Source organism: Phacochoerus africanus, chromosome 2, assembly GCF_016906955.1.
Source record: "Phacochoerus africanus isolate WHEZ1 chromosome 2, ROS_Pafr_v1, whole genome shotgun sequence".
Lineage (NCBI taxonomy): Eukaryota > Metazoa > Chordata > Mammalia > Artiodactyla > Suidae > Phacochoerus > Phacochoerus africanus.
In genome coordinates, this window is record NC_062545.1 from 191725437 (window position 1) to 191749507 (window position 24071).

At 33.6% G+C, this 24071-nt stretch overlaps 1 protein-coding gene across 1 annotated transcript in view; it reads right to left on the bottom strand.

Annotated features, from left to right (window-relative positions):
- Positions 1–24071, bottom strand: part of C2H14orf39 (chromosome 2 C14orf39 homolog) — a 62821-nt gene that overhangs the window by 9742 nt on the left and 29008 nt on the right. The window contains 12 exon segments of the mRNA XM_047767466.1: positions 1538–1595; positions 4573–4711; positions 6453–6604; positions 8176–8236; positions 10426–10485; positions 10576–10661; positions 15440–15513; positions 16259–16392; positions 19107–19198; positions 20145–20265; positions 21880–21922; positions 22019–22206. Of these exon segments, the coding sequence (XP_047623422.1) occupies positions 1538–1595; positions 4573–4711; positions 6453–6604; positions 8176–8236; positions 10426–10485; positions 10576–10661; positions 15440–15513; positions 16259–16392; positions 19107–19198; positions 20145–20265; positions 21880–21922; positions 22019–22206 (1208 nt within the window).

Here is a 24071-nt window from a genome sequence, read left to right on the forward strand (position 1 = left end):
TGAGCTGCTGTTCAATGAACATGCTAAGCATGATCCCATCTCGAGGCCTTTGCACCCTGCTGCCTAGAACACTTATCCCACTAGCCTATATCTGTACGTCCTTCAGGTCTCTGCTCAAATGCTGTCTTTTAGCACTGCCTTATCTGACTCCCTTGTAACACAGCAACCACCTTCCCAATCCCAGTACTCCCTATTAATCTTACCCTGCTTTACTTTCTTCATAATACTTACTCCACAAGTAAGCAGAATTAACAATAAGCCTGTGCTAATCCAGGCCCACCTAGAAGAATGACCTTGGAGTCCAGCTCCTCAGAGCACTGTTTTCTTAGAAAATACAAAATTAAGGTAAATGTAGAACCGTGTCTGTCTAGTCTACTGGATGGGACTACATCTGAATTAGAGGAGCTCTGAGTTAGTATACGGGTCTTGAGCCACATGATTAGAATAATATTGAAAGACTGGTGGGAAACTGAGGCTACAGCTTTTGTGTGTCAATGTGACCTGTCGGCACCATGCCTTTTGCCATAGCAGTTTTACATGTCCCATGTGGGTGAGTAACAAAAGATTATTTGGGTTAGCTGGCAGGCCTCTCAATGAGATCAAGATGCTGAACATTCTGTTAATTTCCTATCCTGTATCTTTATATAAAGCTAAGTAAATCTAAGGCTACCAAATCACACCCATATCAACTGTTGCTTAGTTTATAACCTGACATATAATCATTTATTTGTCTATTTTCAGTTTCTCCCACTAGAATAAAAATTCTATGAGAACTTTGCATTCTTGTCCACTATTCTATCACCAGAGCCAAAAGTATTACCTGATATAAAATATACTATATATACATACACATATATCTCTATGTTGAATAAATAAATTACTCAAGGGATAAAAGAATAAAGAAGATTCAATAAAAAGCACCAGAGAGATAAGAACAAATCTAAAAACTCCAGAAAGATGGGACTAGTCAACTGTATCAAATGCAGCAAAGAGATTGAATATGACAATAAATACAAAATACTCATAATGTTTGAGATAATTGGTAAGTCATTAGCAGAACTGGAAAAAGCAAGTTTTGGGAGAGTAGTGAAAGAAGAAGCTAAATTGCTAAAAATAATAATAATAATTAGTGAATGGTACAGAGATAACAATAATTTTTAAAGAGTCGAAGTTCCCGTCGTGGCACAGTGGTTAATGAATCTGACTAGGAACCATGAGGTTGCGGGTTCAGTCCCTGCCCTTGCTCAGTGGGTTAAAGGATCCGGTGTTGCCGTGAGCTATGGTGTAGGTTGCAGACTCGGCTTGGATCTCACGTTGCTGTGGCTCTGGCGTAGGCTCGTGGCTACAGCTCCGATTAGACCCCTAGCCTGGGAACCTCCATATGCTGCAGGAGCGGCCCAAGAAATGGCAAAAAGATGAAAAAAAAACAAAAAAGAATAAACTAAATGCCTAAATAAACTAAACTAAATAAACTAAATTAGAGACAAATTAAATACAAAGGGTGAAGTTAACATACAGTAAACTTCAAATCACTTACCAATTTCTTGTTGTGATGAGAGAGGATTTAAATTTCCTGCAGAATAATGTTCGTTAAACTGAAAAATAATTTCCATTAACTATTACTCATGACATCAGTAGAACAGTAAGTACAGCAATTATATTAGTCTCTAAAGCCTACTTCATCTAATAAGCATAACTAGAGTAGAAAAATGGCAATATTCTATATAAAACATAACAATATTATTATACTTAAAAGGAAGTCTATCTTCAAAACTATCTTTGGCAGATTAAAGTAAGGCTTATTGACTTTAACAATAAATAAAATATTAATAGGCAACATATACTGTATTTAGGATACTTCCTACTTTGGAATATTAATATAACCTAAAACTTTAATTAACTGTTTTATTCTGAAGGCCTTTAACAAATCAGGTTATCAGTACTGCTTTCCCAACTATAAAAATAATACAAAGTTTGATAGTTTCATGTCAGTTCAAATGAAATTTTGCTGTCAACACTCTGTTTTGTCTATAAAACAGGCTTTTTAAAAAATGAGATAAGGAAACATAGTTTTCTGTCTTCTTTCCTTTTAACATTGTATTATGAGCATTTTTCCATCTCACTGTTATTCCAAACCTTATTATTTTTAAGGAATTTTAATATTCCTCCATATGGACATGCCATATAAGTTTCATTCTTTTGTTTTAAACATTTAGGTTTTTCTATTTCTTTTTCTAATGTAAATCACAAATAAATACTATGATGCACATATTTATATTTCTTTGACAATTAATATGGACATATATTTTTCCCAGATTTTTTTTTTTTTTGCCGGACTTGCAGCACATGGACGTTTCCGGGGAAGGGACTAAATGTGAGCCTCAACTGCAACCTACACCACAGCTGTGGCAAACCAGATCCTTAACCGACTGGGCCAGGCCAGGGATCGAACCTATGCCACAGCAAAGACAACACCAGATCCTTAACCCACTGCACCACAGTGGGAACTCCTCCCAGAGATTTTCAAATCACTTGAATTTCTTTTTCTGTGAATTGATCTATTCACCAAATGTACTCTGTCCATGTCTTACTAAGGCAGTAATTTTAATAGTACATTTAAGCACTTTACATATCAAAGATCTTAAATCTTTATCATATTATTATAAATATTTTAAATCACATTATTATTTTGCTTTTAAAGTTTTTTAACATAAAATTTTGTATGTAACCAAAGCCAAACCCTTTTTATTTTCTTTGGCTCTTCTTCCATTGTTTTATGCCTAGAGAATCCTTCCTCCTTTAAGATCTGATAAATAGTCACCTTTATTTTCTCTGAAATATTTTATGGTTAATATTTTAAAATTTAATGTACCTAAAATATCTATTGGTGTACAGTGTAAGACAAATACCTAATTTATCCCTACTAAATTGTGGTCTTAGCTATATCACATTTCAAATTCTTTTGTTTCAAGACATGATTGCCCATGCCATTGATAAATCTATCAATCCTTGTAGCATTATCACATTTTGATCATCCTAGGTTTACAGGTTGTTTTAATATGCAGAAAGCAAAGTTTCCCCTTACCAGTCTTCTACTTCATAATATTCTCTTATTATTGTCTGCTGTGGCTATAGTAATTTCTTTCTTTCCTAATATAGGTAAACTGTCGTATCTTTTTCTTTGTTAATCAAGTGAGTTTATAAATTTTGTCCATTTTTTTTTAAACCAAGTTTGGCTTTGCTAATTTTCTCTATTTTTTGTATATTTCACTGAATCCTTGATTTTCTTATTTTTATTCTACTTACTTTGGGTTTACTTTGTTCTTTTTTAGCTTTCAAAGGTGGGAATTTAGGTCACTGATTATAGACCTTTCTTCTTTATTAATTTAATTATTCAAATGGTCAATTAAATTATTTAAAATTATTTTGCTCTGGTTTTGGCAGCAAACTGCAATTCCTGATATGCTATATTTTCATAATTCATTTCCAAATATCTTCTAATCTCTCTCATGATTTCTTCTTTCATCCATGGCCTAAATATTAAGGACTTTCCTAATATCTTATTGGTTTCTAATTTAATTCCAATGTGATCAGAGGACACTCTTTATGATTTCAATCCTCTTCAATTTATTAAGAGTTATTTAAGGAGTTCCCATCATGGCATAGCAGAAACGAATCCGACTAGGAACCATGAGGTTGTGGGTTCGATCCCTGGCCTCACTCAGTGGGTTGAGGATCCGGCATTGCTGTGGGCTGTGGTATAAGTTGCAAACACGGCTCGGATCCCACACTGCTGTGGCTGTGGTGTAGGCCAGTGGCTACAACTCCAATTCTCCCCCTAGCCTGGGAACCTCCAAATGCAGGGGGTAAGGTCCTAAAAAAAAGACAAAGACCAAAAAACAAAAAGTTATTTAATGGCCTAGAATATGTTCTATCTTGGTGAATTTACCATTAGCACTTGAAAAGAATATATGTGCTGCAGTTGTTGGATGTGGTGTTCTATAAAAGTCAGTTAGGTCAAGAGGGCTGATGGGGTTGTTCAGATTTTACATAAGATCTTTCTTGATTGTATTGTCGAATTCTATCAATAGCTAAAAAAGGAAGTGCTAGAAAATCTCTGAATAAATTTGTATTTTTGTATATTTCGCCCTTTGATTCTGTCATTTTTGTTTTCTGTATTTTGAAGCTGTTATTAGGTGCTTACACATGTAGATGAAAAGATCAACTAGTAACCTGAAAATTTTTTCACACTGAGAATATGTGAAATTCAAACAAATTTACTTTGGTTTTAACTAAAGCCAAATTAACTTTTAAATTGACTTTAATTGCAATTTAAATCATTGCTATCCTAAGATTCTGTTTTTATGAAGAGCTATCAATTTGAGGAACCTGAATTTGAAAACAAAAAGATAATGGGGGAACTCTGTTATACTATTAATACTCAGATTATTTTCAAAAATTGCCTCTGTTCTATACTCTGTCCCAAGACAGTTTGGTATTAAAGAATTAAAATTATTTGAAATTCCAGTGTACATTTTTTTTAAGAAATAAAACTTTAGCTTCTCACATTACCTGATGTGATGGGATTTCTGAATCAAATACAGAAGAATCAAATAAATTCAATCCAGGCGATCCAGAAGTATAACTCGTAAAAAAAGAAAATCCAGAGGATTCCTTTTGTGTTTGACATTCAGTAGTTGTATTTTTATTTCTGATACAGAGAAATAAGAAATAAGAAAATAAGAAATAAGAAATCATCAAAATGCTAAATACATATCATTAAATAGTGCAGACTAGTAAGCACCACAGGCAATAACAGAGAAAAGGGAGGAAATAGTTATTGAAGTGACAAGACTGTGAATAAGAAAACAAACCTATGGGCTTGGGTGGAGAGTAATATTTTTTAAAGTAGCATAATCAATTATGAAATGAAATAATGAATTCCTACTGAGGATATAATGTCAGACACTAGTCTATGTATTTATATCATCATTAATTTAGTTATTCCTTACAATAGCCCTATGAAATAGGTACTATTATTATCACCTCCATTTCACAGAAGAGGATTTTGAAGCATAGAAAGATTAAATGATTTGGTCAAAAGAATGTAAGTGCCTTTGGGATTTGAATGCAACAATACAGATTCAAAGTCCAAGCTCTTAACCCTAATGCTATACTGTCCTCAAGATCTTGAAAGTAGTCACAAAATTTTAGTCTTAATGAGAAGCCAGCCATAACAGATTGTTTCATAAGGGAGTTAAACTATAAAATGATTTGAGAAAATAATTAGTTAAGACAGTATATAACACAGTCACTAAAAAGCATCAATTCTGGAGGCAGAACTGTCTGGGTTTCAATCTCAGCTCTGTCACTGATGAGCTGTATCATCTGTGATTCTGTGTCCTCATCTATAAAATATGGATAATAATGTACTATGTCTCATAAAGTTGTTTGAATATTAAAGTAGCAATATTTACAAAATACTTACAAATAGTGCTATTAAGTGTTTGTAAAATATAACAGAAGTCTGAAGATACTTCCATAACTATTTCCATGACCACTATTGAGTTACTTTACAGATTGGCTTTCTTATCCATAGAGAGAGGTTTTAGTATACAACTGCCACATCTTTTTATGGTTTTCAGATAATGAGTTCCACTTTAAACATGCTGTGTTTGAGTCAAGAGCATAATATTCATATACAAAACTCTTACTAGCAATTTAAAATACACAGTAGAACACAGGTGAGAGATTCTTGATGAAGTGAAATCTGTTTGACATATATTTTAGGAAAATCTCAAGGTTTAGTATTAAGGAAAAGACTCAACTAAACAAAAAGGTTAAAAGTAGCATTATTTTCTTGGCTATAAACTACAGTCTATGGTTTCCAAAGTTTAAAAATGATGTTAAAGATATTTATGCCTACCAAGATTAATTAAAAGAATGGCAATTCTTGCCATAAAACTGACAACATTAAGGAAAAAATGACTGCTGAAACATTATTCAATGATATCCACAATCTACCAAATGTGATATTAACTTTTTTGCTTGACATTTAAAATTTTTCCCTACTTTTTTTATTCTTCAAAAAATCTTAAATCTTACACTACTGAACTTGTTAAGTGCTCATGACCTATGCCACTTCAGCTAAATGTTCAGGGGAAATGGGGAAGACAGTCTATGAAATAAGATGACAGAATGTTAATAAGTGTTCCAACACAGAGTAACAGGTACATAAGAGTTCATTATACTAGTCTCTCTCCCTCTCCTTCGTATATTTGAAATATTCCATAACAGTCTATGGCCATACTACCCTGAATGCACCTGATCTCATCAGAACTATTCCATAATAAATTTTTTTTAAGTTATAGGGATTAGGCATTTTACTATTCATATCAATTATTTATAACTCAATATGTAAATTCTTTAATTATAATTAACTAAAATCTTACATTTCAAATGAGGAGGTTTCAGGTAATTTCTCCACAGATTCAGGTATTTTCACAGCTTCAGCAGTCCTTAAAAATAAGGGAATTTCAGGAGTTTGTGGGAAAATCTCAGCACTTTCTTCTACTGGCTTTCCAAAATGTTCTGTATATAAAACCTGCAAATCCAAAGTAACAGAAAACTATAAAATGAATGATACTGCATTAATACACAAATGTAAAAATGTGTGAGACTGAAAATATCACATTAATCTATGTTATCATTTCATAAACAAAATAAATAAGAGTAATTGGTAAAAGTAATACCAAAATACGTCAAAAAATAGGAAAATAATTATTTTTAATTTTCTATTTTTTCTTTCCAGCTCTATGTCACCTACTCCTACCTGAAAAAGTAACTGATAAATGAAACCTATTCAGACTGATGAAGAACAATAGTTACAAATAATTTTTCTTCAAAATTTCCATATTGTGCTCTGGGTCAAGATTTGTTTATGCTATTCCCTTGAAAGAGAAAAGCAATCCTACTCTTACTGGTTATGTTCTCTGCACTTTTTGCCCTTATAAGTTCATTATACTACTTTCTCTGAAAAGATTTAGAATTTGAATACTAATCTTCCATTATATCATTTGTAGACTAGGAATATGATTTTTCAAATATGTTCATTACCAAGTGCCATCACAGAAACAATTTGGATCCCTCCATCAAAAAATTAAAATATGCTTACCAGTATTTCTTTATAGCAGGAGACTATTGCTACTATTAAAAAATATTTTGAAGGTATTTTGGTGGCTGCCTTAGCAAATCAATCTTACCAAACAAAATTGTTTTCTTCAGTCATGATTTAGTTGTTGTGCTGTCAATATACATATTGCCAATTATTAATGATGACTTTTTTCATATACTTCATGTAAACTTTTTGTGTCTTCGTTTTAAATCTTTAACTCCTTAAGGAATTAAGAAATTCCTTCCTATCTTGAATAGATGTTTTTCTATTTTGCCATCTGAAAGATTTATACTTTTGCCTCATGCATTTAAGTCACAGCTACTATTTTCACCACAAATTAACCTCTTCAAACCTCTGTAACATCACAGCAACCTGACTGCCAAGCTAATAACTTCTAGACCTCACATAAACAATCTTCATTATACTAAATCTGAAATTAAAATGGAAACAGAATACTTGTAACTTAATTTTTATTTTTCCACTGCGTCCACAGCATATGGAAGTTCCCCAGCCAGAGATCAAATCTGAGCTGCAGCTACAAACTATACCATAGCTACAGCTACTCTGTATCTTTAACCCACTGCAATGGCCAAGAATCAAATCAACGTGGCCACAGAGATAATGCCAGATCCTTAACCCACTGCTCACAGCAGGAACTCCTGGAAATAGAATTTTTTTTTTTTTTTTTTTGGTCTTTTTGCCATTTCTTGGGCCCCTCCCGCGGCATATGGGAGGATCCCAGGCTAGGGGTCTAATCGGTAGCTGTAGCCGCCAGCCTACGCCAGAGCCATAGCAACGCAGGATCCAAGCCGCATCTGCAACCTACACCACAGCTCACGGCAATGCCATCCTTAACCCACTGAGCAAGGGCAGGGATCGAACCCGCAACCTCATGGTTCCTAGTCGGATTCGTTAACCACTGCGCCACAACGGGAACTCCCCTAGAATGTTTTAAATTGAAATATTCTGCTTAGAAATTAGAAACCAAACATTTGACTTACTTGTGAAGTACATTTTGATTCTCTCAATTGTCTTACTGTCCCTTTTCTCCACACTCAGCATCTATTTGTTACATGAGAACAAACTATTTTTTTCTTTCGTAATTTAATTGTAAATAAAACATATTAGTCAACATATGAAACCATCAATATTTAACTGTTCTTGTTCTACAAAGATGAAAATTTTATATAGTTCAACCTAATTAATAAAAATAAGGGAATAAAATCTACATGAACGGTTTAACAAACAAAATTACAATGTGAACATCCATGTAACCACCACCTAGGTGAGGAAATGGAACATTATTATAAGTTGTCCAAAGGCCCCATATTCCCCATATCCTCTTCCTTAGTGGTAACACTATCCTGACTTCTAAGATAAAATCCTGATTTGCTTTATATAGTTCTACTGACTGAGCCATATATTTTGTTTTAAAATATTATATGATGAAATAATTTTCTACATTCTTATCAACATTTAGTTTTGTCAGACTTTCCAAATTTTTGCTAAACTTATGGGATAATGATAATCTTGTGTATAATGGTAAGCTTATGTACAATAATATCTCACTGTGGTTTTATTTTCCAAGTTAACTGATGTGCTGAACATCTTTTCATCTGTTATCTGCCTCAAATGTTTCCTATTTAAGGTGCCCTGTTTGTTTATTTTGCATATATTTCTAATTGGGTTGTCTGTCTTTCATTTCTTTGTAGAAATTTTTAATACACTTTTGGAAACTAATCTTTTGAAAGTTTTAAGTATTGAAAATATATCCTCCTCTTGCCTCCCATTCTTTTATAGTGTCTTTTGATGAATAGCAATTCTTAATTTTAATATAGCCAAGTTATCAATTTATCTTTTATAACTGGGCTTTCAAATTTTTTTTAAGAATTCCTTCCTATCTTGAATAGATGTTTTTCTATTTCATCATCTGAAGATTTATAGTTTTGCCTTACGCATTTAAGTCACAGCTACCAAAATTAACCTCTTCAAAAGATAGGCTTGGAGATTGTTGAAAAGAGTCTTTCTTCTTCCAAAATAATTATACATCTTCTTGGGTGTAAAGCTTCACCATATATGCTCAGTGGCAGCTAGGACTATGCCAGATATATGCATTTCCCCACATATCTGTATTAGGGGGGGTACTCTTCCTAGAGATTAGCTATTCTCCCTTGTATAACAACACTCTGTCAGTCTAGCATATCGAAAGGATTTTAAACAGGTGGAATAGATCACCTGGGAAGATAAAATTCTTTTTTTCAGAAGAAAGAGGGAAAAATATCCATTTGCATAAAAATAAGCATATTGTCTTGGTCGAATCTTATATTTAGAGTGATAGGTATAGACTCATAGTGTAGCATATGACCATTCGGAATACGCACATATTTAAAGAATTTTTATACTGCCAGAAGGAGTCATTTTTCAAATTTCAAAATAGGTCAGTAATCCACATGTTTATAGACAAGAAGACATAAAGACTTCCATATAGCCTAACAAATGGAATAATTACTATTTGTTACTGAGGCTAACCAAAATATATATGTGTGTGTCCCCATATGATGTATTATATATATTTACACATACACATATGTCCATAGAGAGAATGAGATAGTATTTTCAAGTGTGCAATCAAAGTTCCAAAAGCTAGTTGATTCTAGGATAATAAACTCATACATATATATTCTGTGACCTTTCTATGATTTTATTCAAAGAAAATAATCCAAGATAGGAAAATATTTATATAAAACAATATAGTAGTATTATTTATAAAAGCAAAAAACATGGAAATAACAAAATATTCAATGTGAGAGAAAGGCTAAACAAATCATAGCATATCCATGCAAAGACATATTACACAGTCACCAAAAATAAAATCTATTTAATGGCATGGAAAAATATGCTCAAGAGTATATCAAGTGGAAAGAAAAGGATACAAAATGATATACACAGTATGCTTCAAATTTGAATGAATAAACTAAAAGAACAAAACAGATATGCATAGGAAAAACACGTATACATATAATAGTATGTTTAGGATCAGTTATATCTAGGTGGTGGTATTTTTGCTTCTTTTATATTTTTCTGTTTTCCAAACTTTCTATAATAAAATGTATTTGTTTTATATTTAAGAAAAATGTATTTTAAAACCAGGTATGCACAGCAGTTAACCAGAGATGCAAAGAACCCAAATAATTTATTTGACTAGTATAAAAACCTTATATAACTTTTTACTCCCACTTCTTAGCAAATACCTGTATCTCCTTTTTTCCAACCACTGATTGCAATTTGACTGTTTCTGTGGGGTTAACAATCTAAAATACAGTAACCAAAAGTTTTATATTATTTACTGAGTTGATAAGTTATTTCAGAAAGTAAAGAATTTTCTTATTTTTAAAGGTTACCTGAACTGCATAAGATTTTGTGAACTTTTAAAAGCTGTAATATGTGAACATTTTGAGTGGCTATTCACAGCTGAGTCATTCACTACCTGAACAAAAGAAATTAAGCATTAGAATTGACTACACAAACAATAAATTTTTTTGCTTGCCAAGGATAGTCAGGGTTCTCCAAGAACACTGTCATCCTCATCATCATCACTGTTATTATCAACACCAACTATACACATTTAATGAAACCACTATATACAAAACATTAAGGGAAACACTCAAAAACAAAAAAGATTTAAGACTCTCAAGGAATTTGATGTTTTTGACATGTACAATAACTATGTTTGATAGTATCTGTATGATTAAGGTAAACAAAATTTTTTCTTCCTTATTCATGACACATAAAGTGAATCTTACTATTTTCTCAACTAATTACCTGATTTATATGTCTGTCTATCCTCTCAAATTGAATACAGGAAAGGAAAACAGTACATTAAAAGATTAAGGCCTGTAATATTTCATTTTTAACTTTAATTAAATTGTGTTTAATAGCAATATTTAAACCACTGCTTTACTGATTTTTTGTACTGTTTGTTTCAGGTCTTTCATTCTCCAAGTCACACATTTTGAACAGTTGCTGATTTTCCTTATTTGACCAGAAATGAAAATACCTTTAATAGGTAAGTTTATCCATTTATTTTGTTATGACAGCCAGTGGTCTTAATTTTGCCATCTTATTGTGCTTTTTGATCTTGAGAAAAAGACTCTGTCCCTAAAAGAACATGTCCCTTAAAGAATAAGTGTTTTTACTGTTTTAATGTATATATCAAACAATATACATGTTGGTATATGGCACCTGATACAAGTATTTAAAGTATTTGTTCAGAATAGGTGCCAGAAGTGAAACTGCTGAGTGTGAGGTTTTTTGGTTGGTTGTTTGTCTTTTTAGGGCCGCACGCATGACATACGGAGGTTCCCAGGCCAAGGGGTGAATCAGAGCTGTAGCCTTTGGCCTACACCCCAGCAACTTGGGATCCGAACCTTGTCTGCGACCTACACCACAGCTCACGGAAACACCAGATCCTTAACCCTCCAAGCAGGGCCAGGGATCAAACTTGCATCCTCATGGATACTAATCAGATTCCTTTCCACTGAGCCACGACAGGAACTCCTTAGTTTTATTTTTAATGAGTACTGTGAATCAGTCTTCCAAAGCAGTTGTCTCAAATTATACTCCCACTATTATTAACCTCACTAGATATTATCATTATGTCTTAATGTCTACAAATCTAATAGGTGAAACCAGGTATCTCATTGGTTTAACTTGCATTTCTCTGTACTTCTGAGGTTAGGCATCTTATGTTTAGTGATCCCTTGTCTTTCTTTTCTATAAGCTGACTTATCTTTTGCCCATTTTATTGTTTTCTAAATTAATGTGAAAGAATTACTGTGTATTTATTTGTATATCATACTTTCCAGATTCCCCTCTACTAAGTGACAATTCTGTCAATATCTTTTAACTTTGTTAGTGTCTCATGCCATACAAAAGCTTTTTTATTTTGATATACTCCATTGATCAATTCATCTTTTCTTGTACTATGCTGTTATAATTACTGTATTTTGATAACATTTAAAAATCTTTTGGGATGATGAAAATGCTCTGAAATTTGACAGTGGTCATGGTTACACTATCTTGTGAATATACTAAAAACCACTGAATTGTACACTACAAAATGATTAATTTTACGGTTGTGACTTTTGTCTCAATAATGAAAGTTAAAAATAAACATTTTGGAGTTATCTTGTGACACAGTGGGTTAAGGATTCAGTTTTGTCACTGCAGAGGCTCAAGTTGCTACTGTGATGCAGGTTCAATCCTTGGCTCAGGGACTTCCACATGTGATGGGCGTGACCAAAAATAATATAAAATAAAATAAACATTTTGATATTTGGTGGCAAGAGTCTCTCTAGCATTCTTTTAAAATATTTACTTAAAATCATGTATTAACATATTTAATGTAGTGAATCATGCTATGGTGAGGGCTAAAATAACCATCACCGTATTTCTTTTGGAAAACCAAGATTAGTCATAATATATTATTCTTTTAACATTACGTGCAGGAGTTTCCATCGCAGCACAGTGGTTAATGAATCCGACTAGGAACCATGAAGTTGCGGGTCGGTCCCTGCCCTTGCTCAGTGGGTTAAGGATCCGGCGTTGCCGTGAGCTGTGGTGTAGGTTGCAGATGCGGCTCGGACCCTGCGTTGCTGTGGCTCTGCGTAGGCTGGTGGCTACAGCTCCAATTAGACCCCTAGCCTGGAACCTCCATGTGCTGCGGGAGCGGCCCAAAGAAATAGCAAAAAGACAAAAAAAAAAAAATTACAGTGAAAAATTTGATTTGCTAATAACTTAGATTTTTTACATTTATGTTCATTCTTGAGAAAAATGTACTATAGTTCTTATTTTCTTTCACTACCCTTTTCCTTGCTGTCTAATGGATTAGTCATGTATAAGCTGTTGGACAGTTTCCAACTTTTTCTATACTCTGGAATTTTTGTATAAAAAGATTATTTAATCCAATGGCTCTCAACTAAGAGCCATTTTGCTTCTTAGGGGGACATGTGACAATGTCTGGAGATATTTTTGTCATAATTTGGGGATGAGGTGCTATTGGCCTCTAGTGGGTCACAAGATGACTTCACAGCAAAGAATTACCTGGTCCAAAATTTCAAAGTGTCACAATTGAGAAATTGATTTAATTCTTACAGATTTGGTAAAATTCACCTGACAAATTGAGTCTAGTGTGTTCTGAAGGGCATGTGGGGCAGAAGGAGAAGGGAGAGAAATAAAGAAGAAAAGAGAGAACTAGACATTTATTTATATTTCATTTTCACTTACATTTTAGTTTTTTCTAGACTATTGATCTGTTTTATTCATGGTTTTCTTTTTCAGTCTACTAAGCAATTTGTATTGTCCTAATTGTCCATCTCACAAACTTTCAAATTTACTGCTATAAGGTTTGATGTAATATCCTCTTAGGACTTAGAAAAGATTTCTTCTATAGGTATAATGATAAGCTCTTTTCCCCTTTTTTATTCTTTTCCTTTTGGGGGGGGGACTTCTCTTTTTTTCTCTGTACCTGCTGAAAGTTATTGGCTTTTGGCTATATTAATGAGCCCAACTTTAAAATTTCATTAATTTTTGCTTGTCTCTGTATTAATTCCTATGGTCTTTGCATTTATTATTTTGTTTTTGTATTGTGAGTTGAGCTTTTCATACTTTGAAGTTTTCATACTTAATGTTGAGGTAGTTTTTTTTTTTTTTTTTTTTGACCATACTCATGGCATATGGAAGTTCCCAGGCCAGGGACTGAATCCGAGCCACAGCTGTGGCATGCACCACAGCTACAACCTACACCACAGCTGTGGCAATTCCAGATCCTTAACCCACTACACCAGGCCAGGGACTGAATCCATGCCTTAGCAGCAAACCCAAGCTGCTGTGGAGAAAATGGTGGGTCTAATGCAGAACCTGCCTGCACAACAGTGGGAACTCCAATTTTTTTTTTTTTTTTTCTTTTTTAGGGCTGCACCCGGGTACCCGGGTTAGGGGTCTAATCGGAGCTGTAGCCACCAGCCTATGCCACAGCCACAACAATGTGGGATCCAAGCCACGTGTGCAACCTACACCACAGCTAATGGCAACGCCAGATCCTCAACACACTGAGTGAGGCCAGGGATCTAATCTGCAACCTCACGGTTCCTAATGGGATTTGTTTCCTCTGCACCATGACAGGAACTCCCTGATGTTCAGCTAATTTTAATCTTATTTTTGAATATGTTTGTTTTCAAATATAAATTTATCTGTGAGGACCAATTTGGCCACATTTCACAGATTTGGATTTATAGTATTCTTTTAAATAGTTACTACATTATATTTTGATTTCTTCTATAACCCAAAAGTAATTTGAAAGTATGTGAATATCCTTCCTCTCAGCCAAATAGTTTTTTGTGGAGAGGGCTATCTTTTTGTTTAACTTGTATTTTTTTTATGGTTGGTGAAGACAGATTTTTAGAATGGTTGAGATATCTTTTTTGTTCTAGTAAATATTCAATTTAGGTGAGTATGGCAAACAAAAATTTAACTGAATTCTGTGTATGCTGGCCACAAAGTTTGCTAAATGTGTTAGACCCTCTATATTCTTATTTTTCATCTATTTGATTGTTCCTGTGACAGAAACCTGCCAGTTTTCTGTCCTAGCCAAAATCCACATTCCCTTTATGTTCTAATTTTTAAAAAACAAACAAAAAAATCCATCATATTTCTCAACCTCTCTGCAGGTAGAGGTAGCCATGTTACAAAGTTCTGACCAATTAAACACTAACATAAATTGTTTAAGAAGCATCCAGGAAAGATCATTTAAAATTAGGATGACTTCTTTCCTGTCTAGAAGGTAGATATGATGGTATAGTTGTAATGGTTAGCTTTTGACCATGAGACAACTTTGAGGTAAAGTTTAAGCATTAAGGATAGCAGGAAAAGAAAACACTGATGCAACTAGAGAAATGATGACACTGTGGAGATGGTGTCACAATTTCCTTCCTCAATCTAATTCTGTTTTCTCTTTTACAAATGTCTTACATTTTTTGGTCTACTGGGTACAGTGATTGGTATTTTTAAGTATCTTTTATTGTTAGAAGAGGCGAAGTCTACAATACATGCTCAGGATGCCATACTGAAACTCTTTGAATTTTTAGACCCTAAGATTGTACTAATGGCTAATTTAATGTATCTCACATACACATGTCCTAAATGTGGTACATTAAGTATCTAATTTAACTACACATTTAATTTGTACTATTAAAAAAAAATACTTACCTGTGTATCACTTTCTTTTTGTCTGAAGTCAATATTGGCAAGTTTTGACCACTTCCCAGAACTTTCTTCTTTATCTAGGTTATTAAATTGTACAACTTCAAATCAATTTCAGCGACAGAATCAAATCTCATGCCCAACATTTAACCAAACCTTGTAATTTAAAAAAATCAAGTTACAAGAACATTTAATTTAAAATACAGAATTATTAAAGTATTACATACTCTTAATTCCTCACTATACAATAGTTATAATAACTATGAATGTAGAATGAAAAGAGCTGACAAAAACTACATCTTTATACTGGGACTTGATCTTTATAACGGGGAACCAAAGAACAGAGAGTGGTGATATTAAAGATTGGGGGAAGAAAAATAGCCAAAGTAATTAACCTAATACAATGCAGTTAATCTAATCTACAGATCCACTGAATGAAACATGATTCAAATGTCTCAGTGACTAAGTCACAAATGCCATTAACCTAAGTCTGCTACCCACTTTAATCACACATACTGATAATACAACCTCTCAAATAAAAACTATATAATTATTATTCTTCCTCTGGTAGCAGTAAAACCAGATAGAACACTTTTTGAAATATATCATGTGAGTGATTTCTTTCTCAAAGAGAAAATATTATGTACAGGTGGCACATCTTGTTTTCTCTCAGAAAGAATCAAAGTGGCACTTTACTAAGTCTATAGGTATCCAGTATTGTTTGCTCTTGCTTACACCAAATGATACTAAAATTGTTCCTTTATAGTTTTCTTTTATGTGTTTGCAAAGAAAACTATGTTTGTGAATAATAAACATATACTGTACCTTTAACTCTTGGTTCTGAAGAATGCGTCTTCACTGGTCTGACTAATTTCTGAGATTCGTATGGAAGAAATAATTGACTGTTGTGAGGGGTTTTGTTCAATATAAATACATGTTGTTCATCTTTTTCAAAGGCTCTAAAGAGAAGAGTGAATTATATTAAACATTAGCTAAGTAAAAATTAATATATTTTGAAGCTATAAGATATATTTACATTATTATATAGTTAAAAATCCTCAATTTGCAGATAATAAAACCAAGTTCCAGAGAATTTAAGAAATCTGCCCGATATTATTAAATTGCTTACTAGGGAGTTCCCATCGTAGCGTAGCGGAAACCAATCTGACTTGGAACCATGAGGTTGCAGGTTTGATCCCTGGCCTTGCCCTCACTGGGTTAAGGATCCAGCATTGCCGTCAGCTGTGGTGTAGGCCGCAGATGCAGCTCGGATCTGACATTGCTGTGGCTGTGGTGTAGGCTGGCAGCTACAGCTCTGGTTAAACCCTTAGCCTGGGAACCTCCATATGCCATGGGTGTGGCCCTCAAAAGACAAAAAGACCAAAAAAAAAAAAAAAATTGCTTACTAGTATTACAACTAAAACACACTTTTCCTGATTAAGTCCAGTGTTTTCAATGCAACACACTCTCCATTTTAAAGCATAATCATTTTAAAAGACTTTCTAAATATGACAAAAAAACAAACAAACAAACAAAAAACACCAAAACAGTATCTGTAAATAGTATGCTTTAGATTTTGGAGTACTACTTCAAACTTTTTTTTTTGTCTTTTCTAGGGCCATACTCATGGCACATGGAGGTTCCCAGGCTAGGGGTCTAATTGGAGCTGTAGCCACTGGCCTACACCCCAGCAAAATGGGGTCTGAGCCTCATCTGCAACCTAACCACAGCTCACAGCAACACCAGATCCTTAACCCACTAAGTGAGGCCAGGGATCGAACCTGTAACCTCATGGTTCCTAGTCAGATTCGTTAACCACTGGACCACGAAAGAAACTCCATACTTCAAACTTTAAAAAGCTTTATTCAGAAACAAATTAACCAGCATGAACAGATATTATTAAAGAAACATTACAATCATATATGGATCTTCTTTTTTTTTTGTCTTTTTTTTTGCTGTTCTTTGGGCCGCTCCCGCTGCATATGGAGGTTCCCAGGCTAGGGGTCGAATCGGAGCTGTAGCCACCGGCCTACGCCAGAGCCACAGCAACGCGGGATCCGAGCCGCGTCTGCAACCTACACCACAGCTCACGGCAACGCCGGAACATTAACCCACTGAGCAAGGGCAGGGACCGAACCCACAACCTCATGGTTCCTTGTCGGATTCGTTAACCACTGCGCCACAACGGGAACTCCTGGATCTTCTAAGTATATTATTGGAAGAATAATTTCATTGAACTTTTCCTAAATTAAATAATTTAAATTATTGTTAAAATAATAGTTAAATAATGATATAATGTGATAAAAGTATAAAAATGTGGAGTTCCCATCATGGCTCAGTGGAAACAAATCTGACTAGCATCCATGAGGATGCAGGTTTGATCCCTAGCCTTGCTCAGTGGGTTAAGGATCCAGCAGTGCTGTGAGCTGTGGTGTAGGTCACAGACGCAGCTCAGATCTGGCACTGCTGTGGCTGTGGTGTAGGCCAGGAGCTACAGCTCTGATTTGACCCCTGGCCCAGGAACCTCCATATGCCATGGGTGTGGCCCTAAAAAGACAACAACAAAAAAAGCATAAAAATGTAACTAAAATAACTAGTTACATAAGTTTTCAATATAGAGAATTTTTATATTAAAAAGTTATCAATAAAGTGAAATTCTATACCTTCACCTATTTGTCTTATCAATTTCATTACAAACTTAAAGACACATTATCCTGGATGTGAGATGTGGGGAGTAACAGTATCAATAAAATAACAAATCCAAGGAAATAGGATATCAGAATTAACTTAGGAGAAGAGTGTGTTGAAAAATAAGAATAAATAGTGTAGCCTGAGAAGAGGATCCAAGAATGAAAAAGGCTACAGGCAAAAATAGAAGGAAAAAAAAAAGTTCATGAAAAACAGCAATAGTAATACATCTATTTTTCTGTCACACAATAACAGGAAAAAAAATCAGTCTTCTTTTAAAATGTCTCCATGACCTATGTCTATTTTATTACCATTTGGATGAAAGAGAACAAAACATACGATGCCACAGATTCAGTAACATTTTGACTCATTTTCACTTTCTGCAGCAAAGGAGAACTGGTCAAGATTTTGACAGGGTGATAAAAGGCAAACATTGCTGTTCCCACAATCTTTCCTCTTGTTTTACTCCTACTGGTGACCCATAATGGAAAACTAGATGAAAGGTACAACTGAGAGGTTAAAAATAGCAAGTGGGTTGCTACTACCCTATTTCTCCCTATTACCCTAAATAACAAGCAGATTTGAATAGAAGTCCATAATATTTAAAGGTGTAAATATTTTTCATAAGAAATGAAGAGAAAATAGCATGCAAAATAAATGTTTATAGATACTATGTAAATATAAATGACTTAGGATAGAATATAATCAAATTTTAAATGCACAGTATCTGTTGACATAAAATTTCATTTTAAAGTTTACCTATGGAGCTCCCACTGTGGCACAAGGGGATCAGTGATGTCTTGGAAGCCGCTGGGATGCAGGTTCAATCCCCAGCCTGGCACAGTGGGTTAGGGATCTGGCTTTGCCACAGCTGTAGCTTAGGTCGTGACTGTGGCTCTGATCTGATCCCTGGCTGGGGAGCTCCATACGCCCCAGGGGTGGGTCAAAATGAAAATAATAATAATAAAATAAAGTTTACCTATACCTTTCTTTCAATTCCTTTCTCTTTTCTACATTTTTATTTTTTTCCTCTAGAGTTTCTGAAAGATTCTTCATTTCATAAAGTCTTGCAATATGCTAAAAGAAAAATGACAAAGCAAAATAAAATAATTACCTGCAAAGCATTAAGGAACATATGCTTTATCTTAACTAATGAATATGATTTTTTTCTACATAATCACAAGATTTTTATCTTTGCTAGTACTAGCTATCACATAGTAAAAGCTGCTAAAACAGAGTCAAAATGAACACTAAATCATGCTCCTTTTATTTTTCCTTACAACTCATTTAGAAAACCTAGATTTCAATGAACTTCCAACTTCTTCTTTGAAAAGGACAGTTAGAAGCAAAGGAGACTGATTCCCTACATAGAGATAGTTACCATATATTTAAAAGTAAGTAGCATTCACTTTCTTCTCATTACTAAAACGCTATTACCGTTATTTGGACTCTTAAACCTATAATGATAAATATACCACCTTTAATACAATTTTTGAAAATTTAAAAATCAGCTGTTTAATTTTTCCTCAAAATTTGGAAGTGATTTTGATGGGTTTTGAAAGCCATTTTTCAACAGATGACAGTAAAAATGTATTCCAGAAAATATCACATACCATCAATCTTAAAACTAAACTAGTTCTAAACTAGTTCTAGCTGATTTTTATAAAAGAGTACAGTCATAAGTTTTATCGATTAAATTCTTTAAACCATTTACTGTCTAGTACTTTTTTGACAACAGTGCTGTAAGCACTGATAATGCCTTTAAAAACCTACTATTAAGCTACATCTTGTTCTTTCCTTATCTTCTTTCCTCAGTACCCAAAGTTAAACTATTCCTAAACTCAGAGGTGAATATGCTCAACATTTAAAATTTTGGCTCCAAACGTAATGTGAGGCAAATAAATTATTGTAAGCTTTTCCCCATATTGAGGCTTTTGAGAAATAGCTCTCCTAAGACTGTCTTCTAACACACCATTACACTTTTACATTAACACATACATTAGAAACATAACAAAATATATACCTGGTTTAAATAATTAATTTCTATTTCCACATCATCTACTTCTCTCTTCAATTCAGATGAATTCTTGGAAAATTTGTTGGCATGTTTAAGTATATCTTGTGTTTTACATCTCAAATTAACCCTTTTATATTAAGGAACTATGTTATACAATAAATTTCACATTTATAATGTATGTACTATATCAGAAATAATTAGTATTATGTAACATTATTTATGTATGTCATACAAGCAATATTAATAGCAAGTACCTGAAAGTAGCATTACAACTAGTACATTTGGCAACATTTGGCAAACAGACAAATATAATTTACTCTTTGTCTATGTAAATGTATTGAACTTAAAAATAACACTTCATCAAAAATGTGCTACAATTTTTTCTTTCAGTTAAATATTTTCACAGTGTGTTTTAACTTTTTACCCAAGTTCATCATGTCATTTGGCACAATGAACGTAATCGATTTAGGTCCAAATTTAACTTTCTATGTTTCCATTATTTATTTGTTCCAAAGTCAATGTTAAAAATCCACTCAATTTCCCTTTTCTAGCTGTGTAAAGTTTATCAGTGCACTCTATAGAACTCGAAAGAGAGAGCTAGATCTTCCATCTGAACTTTCTGCCTACACTGGATTTATATCCAACTTCAAGTAGAGAAGTTCTCAGCTGTTAATAGACAGTATGCATGATTAACAGCTAGTACAATTTCCTAAGTTACTCTACAATCCATTTAGGAGAGTTTAAAAAGAATATGCCAGAATATAAAATTTCAGATGAATGTTATTTATGCTATGTTGTTATCAAAAGTATCAATTCAAAAGTTTAGATATAGACATTTAAATCCTAATCTTCAATTCTCCCTACCTCCATTACCCCCTTATGTTTGTCATGCAATCTTATATCTCATCCATCTCTACATCTAACTCCCAAATCCCTGCTGTGCCTTCTGCATCTACCAACCTCTGCCTCGTCTCACTGAGAAGTTAAAACACAGATGGGCAGCAAGTGAACAGTTAAGTACAGAATAAGCTAAAACCCAAACATGGAGAGAGCAAACAGCAAAGGAGTTAAAAGGATGATTTAGGATGAAGCTGAATGAAGCAAGGTAGAATGGAGGGATAAAGAAGACTTAGTACAAACAGTGGAGTTATAATCTGATAGGAAAGCATATGAAGGATTGTGGAGATTGGAAGAGGATTAAAGTTCCAAGTTCATCATCAGGGAAGATCTCCTTGACAAACAGATGAGACTTACACCAATTAAGAATTACTTAAGCATCTAATACAATGCCACTGTATTAGAATTACTTGTTTACATGTCTGATTCCTCTACTAAACTGTGAGCTCATTATAAGCTCTATATCTTGAGTATCGCCTGGCACAAAGTAGGTACCCAATGAACTGCGACTCACCTCCTTGCCACCTTCCATCCTAACAAGTAATAACCAATTAATTTAACTGAAATTCTTCTTTGGTAACACAGAGTAAGGTGACTTTTTCATCAGTTTGGTTGCTAAGATATGCCACTTATACCATTTTATTTGGACTAAAATTACTTGCTTCTGATGACATGCACATATATGGAAAATAATCCCATGTGACCTTTAGAGTATTCTCTAAAATTTTTTAATTAAATAAAAAGCAAATCAATGTGATTCTCATAGGGAAACACAGTAACAATTAAAATACAGAAATAATACTTATCTAATAAAAATTTTAAGTAGAAATATTATTGTGGATACATATGTAAGGTCCAACTGGTAAGTGATGGAAAGGGAGCAGGCACTGAAAAACAAAGTAATATTTTAGACTGATTTATTATATTGTTTTCATTACCTGTTAATGAAACGTTACTAATACAGTATATAAAAACATTAATACCTAAAAATTCCATAAAAATAGTTTCATTCATTTTTAGTTGTTCAGTACATGCCAACACTCTGTTTTTAATTTCTTCATGTTCCCTTTTCTTCTCATAATATTCATGTGAAAGGGGTGTTTCTGAGTATTTTATCTGGTATTGCTTCAAAACATCTTTATACTCACATAGATAACCATGGTACTTTTTTCTGTTAAAATTAAAGAAATGATGTCCAATATAATGAAAGTATATCTAAAAACTTTCTAAAATCACTATTAAAGTCTACTAAATTAAGCATAAAAGATGCATCGAAATTTACTTATTCTTGCTTCCCTCAATAATGTTTGCCTTTCAAACTTTTAACTCCATCATACTTTTCAATTCTTTACTCTTTTCTTAACTACCTGGGTTACTCACACCTTAATCCTCTTCAATTAAACTTGTACTCCCATCATTCTAATGAAACTACCCTTCCTGAGATCATCTTGATGATATTATTTGTCCAATTTAGTGATCTCTTTTCAGTTCTCATCCTAAACTACACTGCAAAACCTGGTTCTTTTGATGACTTCCTGACTCTCTATCCTCCTTGAGTTTTGTATCTCTGTTCTTCCAAGCTCAGCTACCTCTATAACTATGCTTTTAAATCTTCAGTTTTCTAAGCTAAAAATATCACATTAAAAATTAAAATTTTTAATTTAATTAAAATTAAAACAGACGCATGCATCCTTACAGACACTGCATTCAAAAAGGAGACAGTGAAAATACTGAAGGAATTAAGAGCAAACATGAAAGAATTAAGAGTGGATATGAAGAGTAATGCATATTGCTTTATAAAGGAACTAGGAAATATAAAGGGGAGCCAAGAAAAATTGGAAAATTCATTTGCAGAGATGCAAGCTGAGTTAAAGTCACTGAAGAGCAGAATGAACAATGCAGAGGAACGAATTAATGACTTGGAAGATAGAACAATGGAAATCACCCAATCAGAACAGCAGACAGAAAACCAAATGAAAAAACAGGAAAGCACTATAAGATATCTATGGGATAATATAAAGTGGGCCAAACTACGCATAATAGGCATTCCAGAAGGAGAAGAAGAAGAAAAGGGGATTGAAAATATATTTGAAGAAATTATGGCTGAAAACTTTCCAAATCTAAAGGATACTGATATCAAGATAGAGGAAGCACAGAGGGCCCACATCAAGACATACTATAATATAATGGCAAAAGTTAAAGGTAAAGAGAGGATTCTAAAGGCAGCAAGAGAAAAGCAAAGAATTGTAAGGGAACCCCCATAAGTCTATCACCTGATTTGTCTACAGAAACACTACAGGGCAAAAGGGAGTGGCAAGTTATATTCAAAGTTCTAAAAGGAAAAATCTGCAGCCTAGAATATTCTATCCATCAAAAATATCATTTAAAATAGAAGGAAAAATAAAAAAATAAAGATTTTCTCTAACAAACAAAAACTAAAAGAGTACAGCAATACTAATACCATTCTAAAAGAAATTCTGAAAGGACACATATAAATTGAAAGTGAGAGGATGGGAAAAGATATTTCATGTGAATGGAAAAGACAGGAAAGCAGGAGTTGCAACACTCATGTCAAACAAAATAGACTTTAAAACAAAGGCCATAAAGAAAGAAAAGAAGGACACTGTTTAATGATAAAAGGATCCATTCAAGATGAGGATATTACAATTGTCAATAAATATGCCCCTAATATAGGAACACCCATATACATATAATAAATACTAATAGACATAAAAAGAGAAATGGATGGGAATACAATAATAGGAGACGTTAACACCCCACTCACATCAATGGATAGATTCTCTAGACAGAAATCAATAAGGCAACAGAGATCCTAAAGGACACAATAGAAAACTTTGACTTTAACTGACATTTTCAGTACACTACATCCAAAAAAAAATCACAATATACATTCTTTTCAAGTGCACATGGAACATTCTCAAAGATTGATCACACACTGGGGCACAAGACTAACCTCAACAAATTTAAGGGTACAGAAATTATTTCAAGTATCTACTCTGATCGCAATGGCATGAG